Consider the following 23,303-nt stretch of genomic DNA (forward strand, 5'->3'; position numbering starts at 1 on the left):
CATCAATAATAAAAATATGCAGAAAGTCATGCATAATTCTTTTTGTTTGTTTTCTTTTATGCAGATTTATTAGCTAACTTGGCTAAAATTCATGAGAATTTGCCAAATCTACTTATTGATGAAGCTGGCAGTTCTCATTATGGTTGTACTGTAGTCACATAGTCTCTCTAGTGCTATTTTCCTAATTTTAACATCCGGAGGAAATCATTGAGGGATTAAATTCACAAAATGGGAAGCAAATGTTGTAGGAACCAAATCCTAGCTCTATTCTACCCTTGTAACCATTTTTATTAGTCCTCGCAGTTTAATGGCCAGACACGTCTAAGTATCCCAAGAGTCCATGAGAAACAATACAAATGATTATGAATGCTGGTGCATAGGAAATGTTTGAGTACTTAATGTCCTTTTGTACTTTCTTCATAACTCTGAGAGTTGATCCAGTGGTACTTATTGAATGACATTGAAATATCAAACCACAACTCCCAGTTTGCCAACAGTGAGATAAAATTGCTGGCATCTGTGAGACAGTGTTGAAAAGCATTTTTTTTAAAAAAAGTTATAGTCTGAGTGGAGTGAGCGAGCTGCCTGTGGTTTACAACAGATGTAACAGCTAAGACAGAAGCCCTGTGAGACCAGATGACTGGCCAGAGCTGTTGAATGACAGTTGTTGTCAAGTACACAGTGGGAATTTGTTCTTTTTTGGTTTCAGTGGACGTCACATTGTAGCTGATGCAAATAAGCCCCTGGGCAGTGGACTAATTTTGCGCTTGTGACTCGATACCACGTCAGCATATGTTTGTCAGTCATGTGGATTAGTTCCCACTTTTTCCTTTTGTAACACTGAAATTGGAGGGCAGCAGAAAGCTATGCACTGTGTTTTTCTTGTATTCCTGCCCAGATTAATCATCGCAGGCTAGATTTAGCATTGCCCACACATTCCATTGCTGCTGATCCCCTGCGGCTGTCCATGTCGATTTATGTTTTCAGTGTACAGCAGGCTTGCAATGCCTTCCCAAAGGTGACAGCTTGTCATTCATACTGCCTATTGCCGAGCCTTCACTGAGGATCTAAAGTGCCTTGAGGTTTTGGCTAACTTAATTGACGGCTCACAACATCCTGGTGAGGTTTTGCAGCCACATTCTCCTGCCATTGTAATTACTTAATTTATGCAACTGGAGCTGGAATTTTGTAAACCATGAAGAACACCTTCTCGTAGTGAGTTGAATGTAGGACAGACCCAGGACATATTCTGCTGAAAGCCTGCAGCAGTATAGAAAGCCAGAATCATTCCCCGAATGAACATGGACATGAGGGCTAACTTGAGAAAAAGGTTGAATTTGATATGGGATTGCAGCAAATTGTGCAGATAGGTGGCAGGTTCAGTTTAAATTTAAGAATGTGTAGTTTAGGAAAACAAACCAAGGAAGGAAATTTTCCCTGGTATAGTTCTTAATGAAGACGAAGAACATTGATGTGCAGTTACAAAGATGTTTAAAGTTGGAATGATAGGTCAAAAAGTTATGAAAATGTAAATAGGATTCTAGTTTTTTTCATTGAGGCATTGAATACCAAAGCAGGGAAGTGATGTTGCAATGTACAAGACATTAATTAGGTTCTGGATGCTTCATTATATCAAAGGATATATGAGACTTGGAAACTGTATAGAATAGGTTGACGAAGGTGATATCAGGAAGAATACAAAAAAAATTTTCACTGAATAGGTAAGTAGGTAACAAAGTGGCATTTGTAATGATAGTCATAAATTTACGACACTGGAAAGGGTTGAAGTTGACTATCAGATAAAGGTTAAAACATTGAATGCTTTGCTATAAGTAGCTGTTGAGATTTCAACCATAACATTTAAATGGATGACCATTTAAACAAGAAGAATATGAAAAGGTGGAGGTAAGGAGCAGGAAATTGGGACACTGGTGAATGAACTAAAATAAGAGGGAGTATAACTTAAGTAAAGGTCACCAAAGAATGAAATGGGATTGTTGAGTTACTGTGCCTCGCTGTTAATTTGGAGGTTTTTTTCCAAAAGGAAAATCCATCAATTCATAGCTGTAAAACTCAAACAATTAATTCTAGTAAGGATGCTCCTAAAATGTCCCAACTTGGTGCTTCTCTCTGAATAGTTCCCGTTTGTTTTTTCCATGGTTTTTCAAATCCAACGACACCAGAGAGGCAGATTACTTTCTTGTTTGACCCCACACTTGCACTCTCATTCACACGAATATAAACATATACGCACACTTTCCACAAGAGATCCCTGAGCAGGGTTCTCCAGCCAATTTTGCCCTCCCTAGCCCAGAGACGCTGAAGCTCCTCTCTTAATTTGACCAATTATTTTGGATTTGGCTTACTCTAGAGTAAACCTTTGCCAAAAGCTAATGCAAGTGTTTCATTAATTAAACAAAAATATTGAAAACCCAGACTACTTGAATGAAAAAATGTCTGAAAAAGATTCCAAAACCTTCAGGAGGGATGTCCCAGACGACAGACTCTAGAGCTAGTTTCACTTCTCCCTAGAAACTGGTAATAGAGACTTCTTGCTGAAAGTACATGTGTAATTTGAATCCCCCATGGTATGTACTGCAGTGTAATAGACAGTTGAAATGGATTATTTTGTAGGCCACTGATGTGCCCGGTTGTCCAACGGACACGAAGATCGGTATGCTTGAAGTCCAACAGAAATGTTGCTTTGTGCAAACCCACCTGATTTTGGAACTGCAATAGAAGTTGAGGGTGTTAATCACGTTCAGTCTGAGCAATAGAGTTTTTTCTAAATGAGGAAAAATCACCTGCTGGACTATCTTAAAGAGACTACAAGGTTGAATTCAGTATTGAAAATTGTAGCAGTGCCACAACAATTTGTGCTGTTACATAGGGGCTGTGTGAACTGTTTCCCAGAGAGCTTTCTGTGCTTTGCTATGAAGAACCATCAATGTTTGAGGCAGGGGTGGGGAAAGGTTGTTTAAATATATAAAGTAGGAATAGGTTCTTGTGTCCTTCTGTTTCCTCCTGCTTCCAAATAAGCTGCGATACTTGGCTACTTCAGTCATTACTTCAGTATTGTATATAAATCATTCATAAAGCTTTTTGAAGCTGAAGCGCAGAATGATTTGAGCTGTTGGGTTGAAAGTTCCATGAATGTATACTGTTTTTTGATTTTTTTTTTAAAAAATTGCACGTTAGATTATGTGAATACCTAAAGCGTTTTTTCGTAACCAGGTGAAATGATAAAATGAGGGATTTATTTTTTATGGCGTGGGGGAATAGGATAGCAAATTGGCTGACAGTTTTTACATGTCATGATGTGGAGTCCCGTAGCTTAGTATTAGAGCACTCGACTTGCAAGCAAGAGGACCCGGGTTTGATACCTGGGCGGGGCAAACCTTTCGGCAAGTTTCCTTACTCCACATGCCTCTGTTTATCCAGCAGTAATTAGGAACCCGGGTGTTAGTTGATTGGTGAATTGCTTTCCGTGGATAATAAGCCCACCAAAAAAAAATTGGTCCCTCCATCCAAGCCTATTTGTGATACACTGCTGTGTGTAATTAGCTGCAGCATTTCACCCAGAAATTGCACAGTGAATTCACTTTCCAATATATTCTGTGAAGCGCTTTGAGACGTCTCATCGACATGATAAACCGCTATATCCAATGCAAGGATTATTATATTATTATGATGTCAGCTGGCACACCGGCAGTGGCATGAAATGCACTCTGAAGCAAATCTAATTCACGTTGCTGAATGGGAAGTTAACATTTAAATGACAACAACAACAAAATTAAATTTGTAAAGTGCCTTTCACAGCAGAAGGACGTCCCAAGGTGCAGGACAGACGAGCTGGGGGGTGGGGTGGGGGAGGGTGGGGCCAGGGGGCGGAAGCAGGAGATCGAAAGCACAGTCGAAGAGGAGGATCTTGAGATGGGTCTTGTATTAGGCAAGGGAGGGGGCGAGGCATATGGAAGTTGACCCCATGTCTGCAGATGATTTCACCAAGAGTGACATAGAATTGCCGGTGATAATAATAATCCTTACAATTGATATAGCGCCTTATCATAACTTTGAGACATCTCAAAGCACTTCACTGTATATACAACAAAATGAATTGACTGCATATTTGGTGGGTGAAACGCAGCAACCAATTGCGCACAGTAGTCTCAACAACAACAACAAGATTACATTTGTATAGCGCCTTTCACATCGGGAGGACGTCCCGCGAACAGTCGTGGATTGAAGTGACCAATTTATTATTTTTTTGAAGGAAAAGCGATCTGAAAAGCGATCCACCAATCGACTAACAACCGGGTTCCTACTTGCTGCTAGGTAAACAGAGTTGTGTGGAGTAAGGAAACTTACCCAACATTGTGTCCTGATGGGAATCAAACTCAAGTCTCTCGCTTGATATGTGCTTTCTGGAGATGTTCTTGAACCATTGCAGTTTTGACTAAAGATGATTGTAATAATTATCATCAACACTTCCATTTGTACATATTGTACCTGTGTATGTGTAATCAGACTGTATGGAAACTATTCTGTCTTAAAACCCACAACCCGATCAGGTAACACCTCCCAACATTTCAACATTAAAGCACACAAGTAATGTGCTCACCTGGTGTTGTTTTTCATCCCTCTCTATTGACTGAGTCATTCACCTTATGTGGTTATTTTGTTCTCATGCTATCACTGGTGAGTTTTGCAGTGAGCCAAAATTTTAGGAATGAACTCCTGTGTGGTTGTTACCAGTGTTTTGACGAATACTGGGTTATTAAATACTGCTTCAGCAAATTGTTATGGGGTGTATTTTCAAACTAACTCCCTAGAATGCCCTTCTCAATCGCTGCTAATTGGCGTCTCGCGCATGCCCCCAAAAAACAAGAGGTGGAGCAATATTTGACTATAAAGTTTATATTTGTATTTCCAGATGCATGAAATAGTTCGTACATCTGCCTTCCTTTTCAATTTGACTCCCAACGATGCAGTTCTACTGCTCCTTCCTCTTTTAGGGCAGTGGTTTCCATCGCGTGTTGATCGACCGATTGGAGACCAGTGCCCTAGAATCATCATATCACTGACATTTATAGTATGGAAAAAGGCCATTTAGCCCATCAATTCTGAACTGGCTCTCGGATCAAGCTGTACTTGCAGACTCACTGCCCTGTCCCCATACCCCTGATCCCCACTTCTATATTGTTTTTTTAAAATATTTTTTGAAAAGCTTGATCTGTAAGAGAGAGATTACAATTGATAACACAATTGCCTTTTCCATATATTGATTTGTCAAAATTTCACAGTTATGACTGCTGTACTTGGGCTAAATCTGACTTCAATATGCTTTTTGTGATTTAGTTTTAGCCACAATTAAAATGTTGGGGATCTCCCCTTGTCCCGTGGTATTCTTGGCAATAAACGTGCCTTCTGAGTGAGGACAAGTGGCACGGATGTAGAGGAAATTGTGCAATGGGAGAAACTAAAATTGGAGTTAAGAGCCTGTTTGACTTAATTGCTTGATTCTAAATTTGCTTCCTCTATTTTTTTTTTTATCCCCGAGCCCTATGAGACAATTTTAACTAATAAACAGGTTTCTAACTGGATGATTTGTCAAACCTTATTGAATCAAGGGTTAATTGAAAAGCTGCAGTAATAAGATTAGAGCACTACCACTATCATCATATTTTCTTGTTCGCAATACCCTTCCTCCCTTTATGCATGCCACAAATGCCAACTTACTTCTTAGACAATGAGCTGAAAAAAATCAAAATGATTTGGCCATTCAAAGCCCCGATGTTGCCATGATAACCATGTTAAAACTTTCACTATACATGGGTAAGTGTGGGTGTTCGGGGGGAGAGGGAAGAGAAGTGATCGGAGTGGGGGAGGGTGTGGGATGTACCCTTGAGTGTCTTGTTATTTGTCATTTCCCCAAATTAAAAGGAAAGTTTAGTTCCCACATTCGTGCAGCCTATTTTTCTTTTAAATCTCCAGCTTATTACCATAGTTATGTTTGGATTCAAATCAGGACATTTCAGACTTTTTGTTTATAGAGATTCATTGGCACACAGTCTGGAGCAGTTGATATTCTGCGAGAAATCTAGAAGTGAATGTTTGTTTCAGGGAGGGAGGGGAGTGTTTTGACTATTTTAGAAATTGCAATGATTTAGGGTACTTTTGGAAATATTTTTCATTGTACAAGAACACCTGGAAAAATACGTCTACATTTGCTTATAAACTTGATAAATGCCTTTTGAGAACTTCGCTACTGAGCAGAGATAGAAGTTACTCGCGCCATTTAATGCATTGACGTTATCATGACATCCATTAAAGAATATTTCAATGATTCTCCAGAATGAGCAGTGGCAGTTTCCATAGCCATTTATTTATCCTGTCAGTGTCCCATACAATGCCACTGCAAGTTGTGTTGACTGATTCAAATCAAACACTGACTTTCAACCAGTTGAGCGTCCATAATTCTAGACACCGTCCAATATTCAGCTGACCCAAGTAGGTGCGTTGGAGGGCATTAGGACCTGGTAATGCCAAATCTGGAGTAAATGGCATACATTCCCTTTGACTTAATTGTTCCAACTATAAAGGAGGCTTCTTAGATATCTAGACTGCCACCAGACTATTGAACAAACAAGGCTGTAATATCCAAAAGGTCAAATGTATCTTGAGCAAATGTCCCTTTGCACATACTGAAAGAAATCAGATTCTAGCATTGGGTAACATTTGATAAATGGATATGCAAGTCTACGAAAGAACATTGACTAGAGAAATGATGAATTGCCATGTGTTTGAGCAGGGTGCCAAGAATGAAGCAGGAGCAATTAATTGCTTTGGAGATGTGAAACTGAGAGGTCTTTTGAAAAGCAAATTGGCAAAATGTCTGTTTTTCCAACTTGGGTGATGCTGTTTGAGCTGCAACTCATCTCCTTGGACGCTAATGACAATGGACAACACTGGGGCTTTGAAACGCCTTTCATGTTAAACAGGGAGCCTTGCCATCATGATCTCTTCCAAAAATCAAACAATTATAAAAATTTGTGATTAACATCCTTTTAGTTTTGTTCTGTCCATTTCTGTTTTATAAGCTTTCTTTGTTTAAGCAATGCTGCTGATATAATTGGGGTACTTGATTGAAAGTCATACGTAGCTGTTGGATAGCATTAGCATTGCTACACCCAGGTGTGCTTCGCCTCGTATAACTGTCCTCCTATGAATTGGGTTCAGCAGTCCTGCTAAGCTAGCAAAACTGGTGATATAATCAAAGCTATTTAAAAAAATGGAATCAAAAGGATATGTGTATCTTAGGTTTTGGAGCAACTTTTTAAACTCCCCAGGTGTGAAGATGGAACACGTTTTAACTTTTGTGTGAGGCTGTGAATCTATCATTTAACCCTCCCCACAGTGGACTGCAGTAACAACAACAACTTGCATTTATATAGCGCCTCTCACACAGGGCAGTGTCCTGGAGCACTTGACTGAGTATTGTAGATGTAGCCAGTGTCTTAGCTCTTCTTAGACCATGGTATCATTTATATGTGTAAAGTGTTGTGAGTTAATTGGAAGAATGAGAACTTTCATCTGAAGAAAAGATGTCCTAAAGCTGTGATTTTATTCTGAATATATTCGGCACATCTCGAACTGGTCACTTATCTAACGCTTTGTTAAAGGTTCACAGTGCTTGTATTTTGTTCCATGGGTCTCGTGTGTACCACTTCATCTTGTTTATTTTTAGTGGTGTGTTTTCCAAACAAGATACTTGTTGAAATCTTCAGTGTAAATTGTGGGGGGATAACTCAGTTAATCTTGCATTTGATATGCTAATAATTACTTAAAATCATCAGTTTTCTGTTAAAAGGCTATTTAAGCTATAGCCCACAAATATAATACATATTTTGATTGGTTTCTGAATGATCTGCACAGATTCTTATGTGTGAATTTTATTAAAAAAAGTCCTGTATAAAATTGTTGCAACACTGAACATGGTCTGGCTATAGACTCAATTTTAAGTTTCTTCCACTCTCTCTAAAACGCTAATTTCAGATGCTGTCCCTGAGAGAATTCGGGATACCTAGCTGTTAATTTGTTTTAATTTGCATTTGCCAGATCACAAAAAAGCCACTTATAGTTAATTCACGTAGGCTATGAAACAATGTTCTTTATTGACTGAGAAACTTGCAGATTATGCTCATAGATTTACTTGCTTGCTCCATGACTTGGTTTTTAATTTATTGTTATATTTGAATATATTACAGATATATGTATTGGACAGATTGGGGAGAAGTGCCAAAGATAGAACGAGCTGGGATGGATGGTACGACACGATCTGTCATCATTGACAACAACATTTATTGGCCAAATGGACTGACTTTGGATTACGAGGATGAAAAACTATACTGGGCAGATGCTAAACTGAGTTTCATTCACCGTTCAGACTTCGATGGAACCTTCCGGTGGGTGTTTTCTAAAAGCTTATCCACAGTAATCAGATAAATTATGACTTTCGACTGTTTTAAAACACATAATTACCCAGGCTTGACATTTGAAGATGATGATAGGCCATGTCTACTGCACACTTCAGTTAAGTGGTTGGAAGACTTTACCTTTAGTGCTGGGTAATTTTTTTTCAAAAAAAGTTTCCACCAGACATTTTATGTAACATTTTCCAAAAAAGTGTGTGTGTGTATGGCGGCGGGTGGGATGGTGGGGAATAATTAATCCATACTTTGATGCATTAAAAGAAACATTTCCATGGGACAAGCCTTCAGTCCTTTCATGGGAACTCATTTGAACAGAAGAAAGCATTAAGGTATACGTGACATACAAGGGATTCACACGTCCTTTACATGGGATGATGTTTCAGAACAATTCACATTGCAGGGTTGGACACCAAGGAAGGGGAATGGGAAGGTGACCATAGGTTGATTGATGAGGTAGGTTTTAAGGTGGTATTTTAAGATGGATAGAGAGGGGGAAGGTGGAAGAATAGATATTGGGAGTTCCAGATGGGAAAAGTGACTGAAGGCTTGGCCACAAATGGTGTTGCGGAGAACGTGGGGGAAGCTGCAAAGATAGTACCTTTAGTTCTGTACTTTTTTTGCACAATCCCGAGTGACCTCTTGCTTTCCCTAAGTAAACTGCTGATCTCTTTGCAGTAGATCATTTTTCTGTGTCGGGTTACGAGTGGAAAACAGCAATGGCAATGTGAGGTTGTTGCCATCAGTATTAGTGACAACTGAAATTGTTTGTTAGTGGTGATTAGAGGTAGCTCCCTGCTGTTACTCCTTGACAGTCTGTGCAGGGGGCTATCATTTGGGGGATAAGCTGAAAGAAATCAAAATTATAAAGCGAGGGAGACAGATTAAAGAAGTAAAGGATAATGAATAAAGATGGCATGGGCAGGGGAGCAAATTAGAGTAAGACTGATCAGAAAGGAAGACAGATTTACAAAGCAAGAAAAATAGCAGTTATTTTTATTATGAAAAGGCAATTGAATGAGTCTCCATGAAAGTCGGGTGGAGATGTCCTTTGACACCTGGATTGCTTTAGTTAGGGAAGTGAAGGAAGGGGGATAAAGGTGCAGAGGTTGGAGCTTCCCTTGTGCCAGAAATATGGTTTGTCATTAAGTAGTACGTGACCCCCTACAAAGCACATGTTGCAGCAGACAGATGCTCAATTCAGGATGTACATCCTACTATTACAAGAAAATTTATTTTTACATGTATTTCTTCATTGTTTACAACAGATTTACAGCGAAGGTGCCATAAAGCAAACCACTCAAACTTAAAAGTTGCAACAACTTTAAATGTAAACTTCCTTTAAGCTTGCACCTAATTTATTGTGACAAAATTAAAACTGCTGTGACAGTAGATTAAAGAGAGAGATTGTTCATTCGGTAGCTGTATAAATAAGATAAACGTTTATTGTGTTTTTAAAAAAGAACTTCTATTTAATGTAATGACAGTGACTGGTGATCAGAAGCCTTCCCTTTGAAATCTGTTTATGAATATGAAGAAGTAACTGTAAAAATAAACCAGTCCTAGTGATTAAATATTTAAATGAGTTCTCTATATTCAACAGCTGATTCTTGCAGGGTATAGTTTTTCCTTTAAAACAGAAGCCCACATCTTCAGTCGGAACTTTTCTTAAAAGTTGTATATTTGGCGAAGGCCAGCAGGAGAGTGGGTGAACACAATGCAGTGTATTGGTGTGTCACACCTGGGTTTGTTCTCTAAATTCTTCACCTGGTGATTGTTTTTTAAAAAAAAAGTTCAGCAAGCCCTTTGAAAGGGGTAGGAAGAGACAAAATGACTAATGCCTGGTTAATAATGCACTTATCACAACTTGAAAAACATGGGGTTAGATTGGGCTTGAGCCACACAATCTTAAACATGCATTACACTGGAGCCGGAGTACCGAAAGAACAGCACATTGATTTGTGGCAGATGCCTATCAATTCGGGCATTGTTCAGAATTTTTTTCTTGAAGCACTTGTTCAGCCAATCGAATTTCAGGAATATAGTATTATTGTTGGGACTGCTCACCTAACAACTTGTGTCATAAAATAATGCAGTGGAATCTAATGGGGGAGGCAAGAGAAAACTGACATGGAAGTATTTTTAAAAAAGGATCACTATCAAGTATGTGTATTGTTTAGAATCATCGGGTGAATGAGTTCATGCTTTGCACTCTGGAGCAAACCAGATTTCAAAATAGCTAAAAATGATATTGGATTTCATGAAAATAATATTTCTCCAAACAAAAAACAAAAGTTGCAACAAAAAACCTCTGTTCTAATTAAACTGCTGTACATTACAAAGGCTCACTTGGACAGCTGAAGTGAGCACATTTTTCATGGTCTCATGAACATCTTAAAACATATGTGTATTTAGCTTTCAAATGCACCATAAGTTTGCTTTTAAAGAGCATTCAAATCTTGGAGTTAAAATATTAAACCTTCAAACATACTGTAACATTGTGAATATTTAACAGTGCCCTGGTTATACTAAGACTGGCAGCACACTTGTGAATGTGAAATTAATGCTGCTTGCTTTGCATTTCTCAAAATGAGTTGAGCAATGGGATTGAAGGAAAGTGCAGGTTGATACAGTTTTGGTTTACTGTTACTGTGCTAGACCAATGCGCTGGTGTACTGTATGCACCCATATGCACCCATCTGGACCTAAATGGAACATTTCCAGGTATGGAACATTTCAGTGGGATATTCCACAGCCAGCACACTGCGACCAGCCTTTCCTAACTGCTGTTGTGTCATCTTTTCCATTCTAAATTATGTTCACTTCAGCACCCTGCGTGTAACCTTTGCAGCGCACAACGGTTCAATTAGAAGAGATTTTTTTCTTGTAAGTTTTGGTTTAAAGAAATATTAGTTTATTCTAGTATCTAATTTTCAATATTTTACAATTTACTTTGCTTAAGACTAATTCCTGCATTGATTTTAATGGGTAGGGGTGGGGGGTGGGGTGGTAGTTGGGGAGAGGAAGGAGCGGGTTGAAGCCCTGCCAGATTTTAGAACAGCAATAAATTATATTTGTATAACGCCTTTCATGTTGGGAGGACGTCCCAACGTGAAAGGCGCTATAAAATCAACGCAGCTAGTAGTCTTAAACAACGTAAATTAAAGAAAATTAGGAGAGTTTCCTGGGCTTAAACGTTTGCACCTTCAAGCTGTATTGGTACACATTTTAGCAATTGTTATTGAAGATCCTTTTTTTAAAATCAGGAAAAGCAGAGTTGCTGCACAGCAGTTTGATCTTGTTTACTATGCTGAGCAACCCAAAAATAGGATAACTTGGGAATAACTTGAGCAATTCTAATTAACATACCCCCCCCCACCCAAAAAAAAGTATTTTTACAATTCGCATGAGAAAGACTGAAGAGGAGATCTTCCTCAGCAAAAATATATTAATATATTCTTACTTAAATGGCGATGGGGAAATGGTCTGTGTTAAAAGTACTACCCTACACTTAGCTTTTCCTTCAAATGCTAATAACACAAGAAGGTGCCTCACCAATCCAGGTAGCTTTTTGCATCACCTTTACCAGCTTGTGCTGGGATCATCCTTAGAGGTTAGCAATTTACCATGATTTTCAATAAAAAATACTTATCTGTGGAAGGGGGGAAAGAAGTGAAAGTGTTACTGTTTCATGGATTTTTTTTAAAAAAAGCAGCTTAAATTGATACGTTTTTCAATGTGCTTTTTGTGAGCATGATTTGTACTTTTATCAACGAGGTGATCGTTTCAGTTTACTGTGAGAAAATGCTGAAATTTAAGCCTCTAAATGGTGTTTTCTGCAACACTTGCTTCAGCTGCTGAAAATGTGCTTCAGCTCAATCTCAGAGCTTGTACACATCTATGGGCCTCTCGTGAACACCCCTCCACCCTCCTTCCCTGTCCATACCTGCACAGTGTTAATTAAAAAGCAGTGTCTGCTTCAGTTTTCTTCACCAGTTTAGTTGTTTGTAAAATAAGCCAGCAGTGTTCTGCCCTTATTTCTATCCCCATTGTGCCACATTACAGAATTTTTTTCCCCGTTCTTTATGCAAGCTATCATAATTAAACGAAGCCTCTCCCTTGCCCTGGTGTCCAGTTTCTAGAGAATATTTACCCATACGCGCTCATCTTCAGACTTGGCAGGCTGTGCCAGTCAAATTCACTCCGTCTCCTGTGGCCAGTGCATGGAGCAGATGAAGTGGTTTAGTCAAGGCAGCTTTTCAATTATATTTCAGTTTGTTCCCTGAAGCAACAACCCTTATTAATAAGTTAGGATGTGGGTTGATACAAGCAGATTCACTACATTTTCCCCGAGAAAACATTTGTGTTAATAAGCCGAGCTGTGGGTTATCATGGGAATATGTCTGGCTGCATTTTTTCACTTTGTTCAGAATCATTTTGCTTCGCGTCACTGCGACGTATCCATCAAAACTATGTGCAGTGAAAATGACTATTCAATGCAGACTTACGCTGAATATAAATATGAATTTATGCTGCACTGTTTCACAAAATTGCCAGGGTTTTATTTAAAGCTCTTGCTTATTCCGTGCTACAGTGTTTTGGTGTTGCTACTTCTAGTTTTTAACCCCCATTTTTCAAACCTTATAAGGACTTCCCTGTGACAAGTTTTGTTTTCTCATTTGAAATTGATCTGACAATTATTTCAATATTTGCTTCATAAATACAATACATATACACACGGAAGTATTCTGCTTGTCTACTAGTGAGTTGACCAGAGCTGTACTCTATGGAACCTCACCACAGATGCTGTCAGGCTACTCAATCCTGGAAGGCTGGGAAGGTGTACAGTTGAGGCTGATTCTGTCCACCTTATGTCCACAGTTAGAGCTAATGTTGAACTGCATGTTCTTCCATAAAAATCTTGGATACAAAAAGCCATTATCCCATTTATATTACTGTCTGTTTGTTTCTCCATTGAACCCATCAATCTTAATCTCATTTCCCTGCTCATTCCCTGTATCCTCTGATGTTCTTGCTCTCTGTTTTTAAATGTACAGGAGAACCAAACTACCTCAAATCAAGTGCCTGAGTAATGAGTTGAATTTCATCATACCAAATGAGGGGTATTTTCTCTAAAGCGTATCAGTTGTTTTTCTTTATTCGATCTTTAGGAAATTCTACCTCCTTTACACATGTATACATTTTGAATTCAAATGCATGTTTGACACTGCTGTATTGGTAAATTGGGTACTTTAGTTTAAAACTTTTGAGTGCTTGCTTGGACTACATTTTGAATGATTTTTTCAAGCTTTGATCCATGAGGAGTCTTGCAAAAGTTACAGTTTTATAATTGTGACTTTTCAAAGGATTCAGGGGAATGGGTATCTGTGTGGCATGCAAAACTACTGCATGCAGCACTTTACAGTAATATATCATAAGATCTGTGATGCTAGGTCTAAGTTGGCTGAGTCAAAACCCAGGTCACGTCAATGGAGTAAGCATTGAGACTTGCCAAGAAATGTCTGTTGATTTGCATTTATTAAAATAGATTTTACTTGATATGCTGGGCACGACGTCACAGATTGATCAGCCAGTTTGATGAGTGCTGCAATGCCTTAAACTTTGCTATACAACAGCCCTTTGTTTTTAAGGTGTATTCAATTGACTATTTTGGTGAAATTGTGGCATACAATATTAATGAAGTCCCATCCCTAGCTTCCAAGGGTGTACATGAGTAAGCACGTTAGGTAAGTAGGTTTACTCACCTGCACTACGCCCTCAGACCAGTCCTTGCCAGGCTCCACTGGCTCCCCATCGCAGAACGGATCGACTTCAAGATCCACACACTCGTCTCCCTTTATGCTCTGGCACATCCCTACCTCTCTGACCTGCTTACTCCATGCTCCACTTTCGCCACCTCTGCCTGACTGGCTCCGGGATCCTGCTTGTTCTTCATCCCATTTGCTCCACCATCGTCAGCCTTGCTTTCAGCCACTACGCTCCGAAACTTTGGAACTTTTGAGCCTCATTCCCTCCACCTTTTAACCCTTCTTCCCCATTTTCAGATCACATCTAAAGACCTTCGACCGGGCCGACTATCACCTACTCTTCCTCCGCTCCCCTCCACCCCCCCCCGGCTCAGTGTCACTCTCCACCACTTTTAAGCGCTTGGAGACGCAATCCCCTCATGAAGAGCACTATATAAATGCAATTTGTTGCTGTTGTAAGTGTGGGTTTTTAATGCTCATTTCTCTTCTTTCCCACACCCCCACCCCCAATCCATATGCAAGTTTGTAATTATTCTTTATTTGGTTAAAATGCTTTTTAGACAGGGAGGCAAAAAAGGCATTCTTGTTAAAGACGATTATGGGTGATCCTTGCACTCATTTAATGTTGCATATTTCACTGTTATATTGGATATTTCAGGATTACATTCAGGGAGAAAGGGCTTGATTGCATAAAACAACATGATTTCATTAGCTTGCTAAATGGGAATGGGTGGACAATAATATGTTTAAATGGAGTATCAGGAAAGGGGTGCTAATCCTGTTTTGCTGTGTAATTGGATGGGTTGTACATCATTTATAACGGTGCTTTAAAAAAGGCTGCTAGAATATATGGTGAGGCGATTTTGTGTACAGCCATTACGATCAATTAAGGAAGAGATAACCTGCTTTATTATGTAATAAAGGCAGTGCTGTGCATGTGAAACTGCACAACAACAACGACAAAATTATAGTTGTATAGCGCCTTTCACATCGGGATGACGTCCCAAGGCATTGGACAGTCAGTGATAATTGCTTCCTCTTTAGTTTCTCCCTCTCTCCCCCCCCCTTTGTTGCTGTGAACACAGTGTGAAGAAGATATCTTATATCATTCTATATGAACATGAAGGGAGAATAGGCTTGTTATTTCTATTATGACATTTAAGTTCTGTAATGGATGAAACCACTGGAACAGCATTGCCTACTATAATTGAATAGAATATTTTTGCTTATTCGCCCACAAAACATAATCAATTCACTTTACAATGTGTTCTGTGAAGCTCTTTGAGACATCTAAAAGATGTGATAAGGTGCTATATCAAATGCAAGGATTATTATTATTGAGATATCTATCTATATATATATGTATATAAAACGTAATTGTTTTGTTAATTCCCAGCATTTTCTTTGCTCTCTTAAACTGAAATTGTCAACTTGTATTCTGCTGTTGTTCAAAGGGTACAAGCCCTTTGGTTCCATGCCCAATTACAGTCGATGTTCAGTCATGGGGAGCATCACAGACAATCCCAAATCTGTTCAGCTGACATGCACACTCACACACTCGCACACTTTCTCACACTGGTTAGCTATCAACTCTGATTTTCCCGTCCCATTCTTCCCCTTCTGTCTGACCCTTCAATCTCCCTAGCTCTGGGTCACTGAGGTGAATTGGTGTGTCCTGGCCTAGATCAGCTAACAATACAGATTAGGAATCAATCCTGTGGGGTACCTAATCCATATGCCTCAATGCCACACTGAACCGTGGACAAACTATTTGCATGTCGGGCGAGCCCCTTTGACTCTTTTGCTTTATGCTTTCCTTATGCCATGCTTGATTCCCTGTCTGAGAAAAGATGAGCAAACAGGTAAACTGCTCCCAATTCTCCGCCTGTAGCAAGCTGCTTATGCGTGAGCTGCATTATCCCAGAATTGCTTGTCTTTACAATATTACTTCAATTTTTGTTCAGGAAGCATCAGGCCTGCTTGGAACTTTGCCCAAAGGCATGACTGAAGTTGGGAATTCAGCGTGTGAGTAATCATGGCTATGAAACCCCGTCCCATGGATTGGCATTCTGTTGCGCTTTTGTATTGACCAATCCTCCTCTGCCCACCCAGTGATAATTGCTTCCTCTTTAGTTTCCCCCTCTTTCCCTCCCCTTTGTTGCTGTGAACTATTCACCAATTGATGGCCCAGTTAGGTTTCAACCCCACCCCCCCCCCCCACCCGCATCTGTGCACCTTAAGTCTCTGGCAGCAGCATGTTGGACACTGACATATCATCCTTTCATACTTCTTTCATATAAAGTCTGCACAAGTGATTTCCTCTCTCAGCTGAAAGACAAAATGGTTCCACAGATGCCCATCGATAACATTGACTCCTTCAGACCATAGTCATGTGAGCTAAAAAGGCTGTGAGCCACTTATCTCTCAGCAAGAGAAACAATCAATCATATAAAGATACTCAACTGCAGAAAAAATCATCTTTTGCTATATAATGTACATTTCTTCCTCATTCTTTGAAGATGCTAGACACTTAATTGCAGTGCTTTTGTAAAAAAAGAGCTTTTTAATTGCATTTTACCAGCTGTTTATGTCATGCAAATGCCACCCGTGTAAGGTAGAAGATAATATTAACTCTGCACTTTTGTTTCTTCTAAGGATTTTAACTTAAACAAATGCAATTATTATTAGATTTCTCTCCTAAACTGGTCTTTGTTTCATCAGGCAAGTGGTGGTCGAGGGTTCACTTCCACATCCGTTTGCTTTAACATTGTTTGGGGACACCTTATACTGGACAGACTGGAACACTCATTCTATCCACGCTTGCAATAAATACACTGGACAAGAACGCCGGGAGGTACACAGCAACATTTTTTCTCCTATGGACATTCATGTCTTTAACCAGCAGAGGCAACCAAATGGTAAGTGCTTGTGAACATCTTTTTTTCCCAAAAACAAAGGTTGCAGATTATGCATAGTTGCATTTTACTAAAGTGTTAGTGGCCTAGGATGGGTCATCGAACATCTTGTGTAGCCAAGAGGGCAGATGTCTTGTTCCCAGAACACCACCAATATTACTTCCAGTATACTATTGACTAGAGATATCAATGTAAGATAGTTATCGAACAGAGAAATGGGGAGTTTAGGAGAATGTTTTTCACACACAGTGATTTGGATCTGGTATGCCCTGCTGAGGCGGTGGTTGAGGCAGAATCCATACTAGCTTTCAAAAGGGAACTACATAAATACTCAACAAGGATTCATCTGCAGGGGCATGGGGAAAGAGGAGGTAAATCGGACAGAAAAGATTGTTTTTAAAAGACCTTCTGTGCTGTAAATTTCTATGGTTCTATATGAGTCAAGCTCTTGATTGAAACTCCCAACAATTTGCACTATTGTGCCACCCATTCGGAAATTATTCTTTAATCTTCAAAATGCACATATGATTATCCATCTTATCTCCACATGATTTTAGAAAACTCCATCGATTTATGAAAGCATCTTCCATTTCTGAACTAAATGTGCAAAATAGAATTTCTGAGTTCTATTTATGTATTTTATTTTTTCCAAGTAGCAAAATCTGATCTTGTCAATGTGTTAAGAGTTCAACCCAATTTGTATATTAAGGGGAAAAGACTAATGGAGGGGGAAATACTATTGTAGATGGCAGGTACATCCATGCCTTAAATTGATTGAAGTACTTTGTAGGAAATCAGAAGTTGCTGGCGATGAGATCCTTTGATACAATATTTAGAATTGTAGAATCTTAGTGTGACAAGGGCAAAATAATTATGAATCTCAAAAGCACTGTTATTCAAATAAAGAATATTCACCTGATCTTGCAAAAGGATGGAGATAGCTGAACAGCTGGAGATAAATTGTCATGTGTTCTTTATTCTGGTCCACAGGCTGTTGCTTGGATCAAGAAAATGACCTTTCAGTCAGAACTGGAAATGATTATTTAAAGCAATTACTGCTGCTCTTTTTTTAATACAATTTTACATGCGTGTGTGCGGTTCCATTCAATTCTTGAATAAATTAAATCTTCACATCAGTTCTTAAATAGGACACTGGAGAAGATCATAGTTTTTTTGCATAGTATGTATTTTGGTACATGAAAGAGTTTATTTAAAGTGTTTCCATATGGTTATGTGTAACAGCTGTAAAAGCTATGCGTAGCTGGGCCTGAAGCCTAGTTGTGTATTTTTATATTACCAAATATCAAATTGAAATTCTGTGATTGTTATTTTAATGCAGAACGTAATTGATTCCTCAGGTTGCTATTTCAGCTGTAATGGTGGTTACTTTACCATTACTACTTGATACTACATTGTACTTAAAGTGCTTTGCATTGTTCTACCATTTTTTTTGCAGTGGCTGCTTTTAAATTGATACAGTTTTTACAGGTTTTGTGTTTTACAATGTTAAGATAAGGTCAATCTTTTACCCCTCTTTTCTACCAAAAAGTGGATTTTGCTAAGTAACAACGTCTTACCATTGAAAGCTTCTATTTCTGCAACAAACACTTACAGAGAAAACCCATTGATGCCTTTTTGGAGCTGCATCTTGTATGAGTTCAAACTTAGGGCCACCTACAGAGTGTAGATTGCACATTTTCATCCTTTTGGGGAAAGGCTGTCTAGGTTTAATACATGGAGGGAATCTTCTTCCTTGGGCTGTTTCGGTTTATTTCCTGGCAGTATGTTCAGAAAGGCACCTACTGATTGTAGATAGGGTGATAAGAAGGGAGAAAATGCAAACGGAATTGTAAATACGCCTTTTTGATTTTAAAAACATTTCTAGTTTTGTTTAATACAAATATACAATACTTGGAGTTGGGGAACAGTTCTGCTGGGTAGTATGTGTTAGTCATTAAATAATCACTTTCAGTAAGCTAGGAAACACAAAGCGATTCTTTCAGTTTATAAAACAGTTTATAAAACTGTGAACAGATAGATCTCCCATCTATAATGTGATAGTTTTTAAGATCATTCAGATTCAGTTTTATGAATAACGTTTATACAATATTGACTGAACAAATGTTTTGTTAAAATGTGACATTCAGATTTACTCATTGGATATTGTCCAATGCCACAGGCACACTGCACTTTGCTTACATCTGCGCTCTATACTATAATATAATGATGGAGCACGGGGTAAGATTATTTACCCAATCATCTTTTTGGATTATGCATGCCTGAACTCCGTGGAGATGTAGACTGGTGATTGGTTTCTTCCCCATCTATTCTCTTACCCTTGAGGTTGAAAGAAACTGAGATCAAGTCAGCCCAGGACTCCCTTTCATTAGAGCAAATAGAGGCTTGGAAATGGGCTGCCCACCTGTTCAGCCATTTCATGGAAAATGCCTTTAGGGAGAATGGGAATAACTTTGAAGGCGTCTGAGGAAGAACTCCATGTAATTACGGTGCTGGTGCTTGGTATCTAATATCCCATTCACAAAATGTATTATCATGCATATTGTTTATTAGTTTTTCAGCCTTCGTTTAATTCTCATTTGAAGCTCTTTTTCATCTCTTCTGCATTGCATTTAAATAAGAGCAATTCCATGAATCGGAGTAGATTGATTGGCTGAGACTGCTAAAGATTTTGGAGACTAATTTTTTCACTGTACAACGGTTTGATATATGTAGAGTATTGTATTATGGTACACAACCTCTAGGTGGACCAGTTGTTTCTTTGCGGCAGAGTGTGAAAAACCTGTTGCAGCCAAAAGAAAGATGAGTTTTTTTTAGTGCTCTGTGTACATTCACCAATTGTGCTTGATTTAAACAGCAACAAACCCATGTGGAACCAGTAATGGTGGCTGCTCCCATTTGTGCCTGATGTCTCCAATCAAACCGTTTTATCGATGTGCCTGCCCAACTGGTGTCCAACTGCTAAAAGATGGGACGACGTGCAAAGATGGTATGTTAGCACTTAAGTTTAAGAGAATCCAGCAATATTAAAAGCTGCTGGGGGTGGGGGGTAGTCTGCTCGCTTTTAAGAATTCAATTTTTCTGATGATTTTCATACAAATATCTTTCCATAAACAAACATTTAAAGAAAAGATTGAGCTGGAAACCGAATCTTGTTTTCATCTATTATGTAATTCAAGCTTTTAATATCTGATTTGTGCTTATTTGTCTTGCTGTGGGCAGTAAGGTTTGAGTGCGGCATAAATGGTACTCGTGTGCCTAGCGTATGTAATACATTTGTAATTTTGACATGGACAAGGTACCAATACCAGCATTCTAAAAGTCAATTTACTTTAATGTGGTACTAATTATATTTCTTCTTGTGCTTCTGATTTATTCTTGTCATCACCGGCAATATACCTGTGACGTTAAGTGCTTGCCTTATATTCTCCTGGACCCCCACACATTTTGGATGGGCAGAACTATTATCTTTCACCAAATTCAAGTGATAATAAGTAAATTTCACAGGCCCACTAATATGGTTTTACTGGACTCCTCATGCTGACACTGACTTCCTATAAAATATAAATACAACAAAGTAGGTAATTTATAAATGCTCAAACTACAAGTGAATTGCAGTCAATCCTGTGCCTTAAACTCAAGATTTCTTTTTCACAAGGAGGCATTGAGTGCAGTGCACCTTGCTATATTTTGGGAGCTCTAACCTTATTGCATGACGTCTCCTGTGGTTTTCGTTTGGTGTTGGGCAGATTTGTTTTTTAAAAAATTGGATGGTATCATTAAACCACTCTTGACAAATCAACTGTGAAAATATGAAGAAATATTCCCATTGAGTTTCAGATGACACCAGAATAATAAATGTGGTTGCTGGAAGAGTACCCACCTAAACTTTTAATTTCCACCTTGACTTTGCTTTTAATACCACATTATCCTCCATGTGCAGTGCCGTCTTAAAAAGAAAATAATAGTTGTGCTTTTGTTGGAGGAGTGAAGAGAAAGATGAGGAGGAATGTGTTTTTGATCTAAAACATTTCCCAGAGGAGGATGGTTTGTTTTTTTGGAAAGGAAAAAAAAGTTTTTTTTTAGATGTTCTCCCAGTGGAGAGATTCCCAATTTAAAAAAAAACTGGTAAAGAACTCCGGGCTGGAAAGATTCTGCTTGTGACCTAACCAGCACATTGCTCTTTGGCTTGCTATTGAGTTTTGTTGAGCTGAGAGTATCATCCATCCTAGGTTTTGGATGCTGATCTTGGAGCTGAAACCAGACATTTTCAGCAAGTCTCAGTCAGTATTAAATTCCTTAATTACAATGAAGTAAGAGGGTAGGCATTCCACGATTTGGGAATGATATGGTATCACATTCATTTTATGACATTTGACAGGGTAGTTCACAAATCAGTGAGATCTGATTATGGTAGACTTCCAGCAGGCCAGAAAATGGAAATATTTCCTTTCTGGAACACACTGTGAGCTTTTTTTAAAAAAAAAGTTTGTCAAGAAACACTTCAGATTGAAAATACCTTCTCTCTCTATTGACTTACATTCGCCTTTATCTTGGTATTCTGATGCTCAGTCATTTGTGGCTTATGTATGTGTATATCGTTGACTTGAGATAGTGAAAATGGTGATCTTTGTGTGAAGAACTCTTTTTTTTGGCGTTGATTGATGATCCTTGCAGTGGAAGGTGAGGTGAGTTGACCCTGAGCAAATAGCAGGAGCTATGGAAGCTTGTAGTTTTGAATGGTCAGGATTTATAGGCAGGCTGTTCTCGTACATATCCTAACTATCGCAAGAAATAGGTGTCTTTTGTTCTCTGATCACGTGGCATGTGTTAAGAACAATTCTTCATTCATCAGTAACTTTACTGTCCTCCACCCCTTCAGTTCTTGCATTAAATAAGAGAGAGAGTGCATGTTTGGTCATGCATGGTGCAGACTTTAGCTGTGTGGTTGAGATGTCACTAATGGAGACTGACACGAGCCATTGATATGGGCAGATCACGCTATTTACATTCCAACTGTGACTGACTCCAAACACACGGGGAAACTTGATAAATGGAGAGCTTCCAACAATGAAACCTGTTTTCTTGATGTAAAAAAGATACGTTTGTTATTTTCACCCTCCAATTAATAATTATATAATACAATCCTTGGCCAGAAAAAGATAGCAGTCTTTGCACAATGATTTCCTTGTATGTCGTCAGGATGGGGATACATGAGGAGAGCCCCTGCTTTTTGAAATTGGTGTGATAGTCTTAATTTGGATATAATTTTCCTTTCCCAGGACGTGCTGCAATTTGAAAGTCTCTCTCAAAATAATGGAATATTAAGAGAAAAATAGTGGCCCTTGTGAAATTACAATTTAAATGCATGGCTTGCACCTTGTAGAGGGTGCATTTCGGCCTTATTTGACCTGAACACAAACTAACCATGGAGTGCTTGACATTGTCTGCAAAAAGTGCACCATATGTACCATTTCCCCAGCAATGTCTTCACTTAGCTTGACAAGCACAGACAATTCAGCAGCAACTAACCAGATGGTAAAAATGCTCTTTTTTGCCTTGTTGATTTAAATGTTCGTTCTTAAAATTGTCCTGTTACTTGCGTCCCTTTATAGACCTGTGAGGCTCCTTCACTAAACACTGCAGCTGCAGTATTCCTCCATAAAACCCATATCCAATCTGCACAGCTTGCAATAATGACACCACTATTTGGCGGCTTCTCAGGAACAAGGATTATGGTGGCATTGATGCCAAATTGAGCCTTTAATGACAAATCTGTTAATCAGCGTGACAATTTAAAAACTCAAATCGCAAGATAGTGTTGTCAGGAATATATTCCATGTCAAACCCGGGCAAAGGGGAGTATTTAACAAGAGAAAACCCCACATTTGTAACAGGGTAAAACAATCACTCCACAAAATGTTCCGTGACCCGTGACATTGGTACGTACACACATTTGTTCCCACTTGTGTTTTTTCACACCAGTAACTTTTATTTTGTGTTCCGCTATTTTTCCAGGGACCTGCTATAAAAAACGCAGCCACACTTAAGATACAGAATTGAGCTGCAGTAACTCAGCTTGGTACAAAATTGAACCAATTGCATTTTCTCTT

At 38.8% G+C, this 23,303-nt stretch overlaps 1 protein-coding gene across 2 annotated transcripts in view; it reads left to right on the forward strand.

Moving 5' to 3' along the window:
- lrp6 (low density lipoprotein receptor-related protein 6) overlaps nucleotides 1–23,303 on the forward strand; it is a 95,433-nt gene that overhangs the window by 34,223 nt on the left and 37,907 nt on the right. For both annotated transcript variants that reach the window (XM_042335090.1, XM_042335091.1), the window contains exons 3-5: nucleotides 8,268–8,465; nucleotides 16,979–17,175; nucleotides 20,048–20,179. In XM_042335090.1, coding sequence (XP_042191024.1) covers nucleotides 8,268–8,465; nucleotides 16,979–17,175; nucleotides 20,048–20,179 — 527 coding nt within the window. The remainder of the gene's footprint in view (nucleotides 1–8,267; nucleotides 8,466–16,978; nucleotides 17,176–20,047; nucleotides 20,180–23,303) is intronic.

Source organism: Callorhinchus milii, unplaced genomic scaffold (genome assembly GCF_018977255.1).
Source record: "Callorhinchus milii isolate IMCB2004 unplaced genomic scaffold, IMCB_Cmil_1.0 Scaffold5, whole genome shotgun sequence".
Lineage (NCBI taxonomy): Eukaryota > Metazoa > Chordata > Chondrichthyes > Chimaeriformes > Callorhinchidae > Callorhinchus > Callorhinchus milii.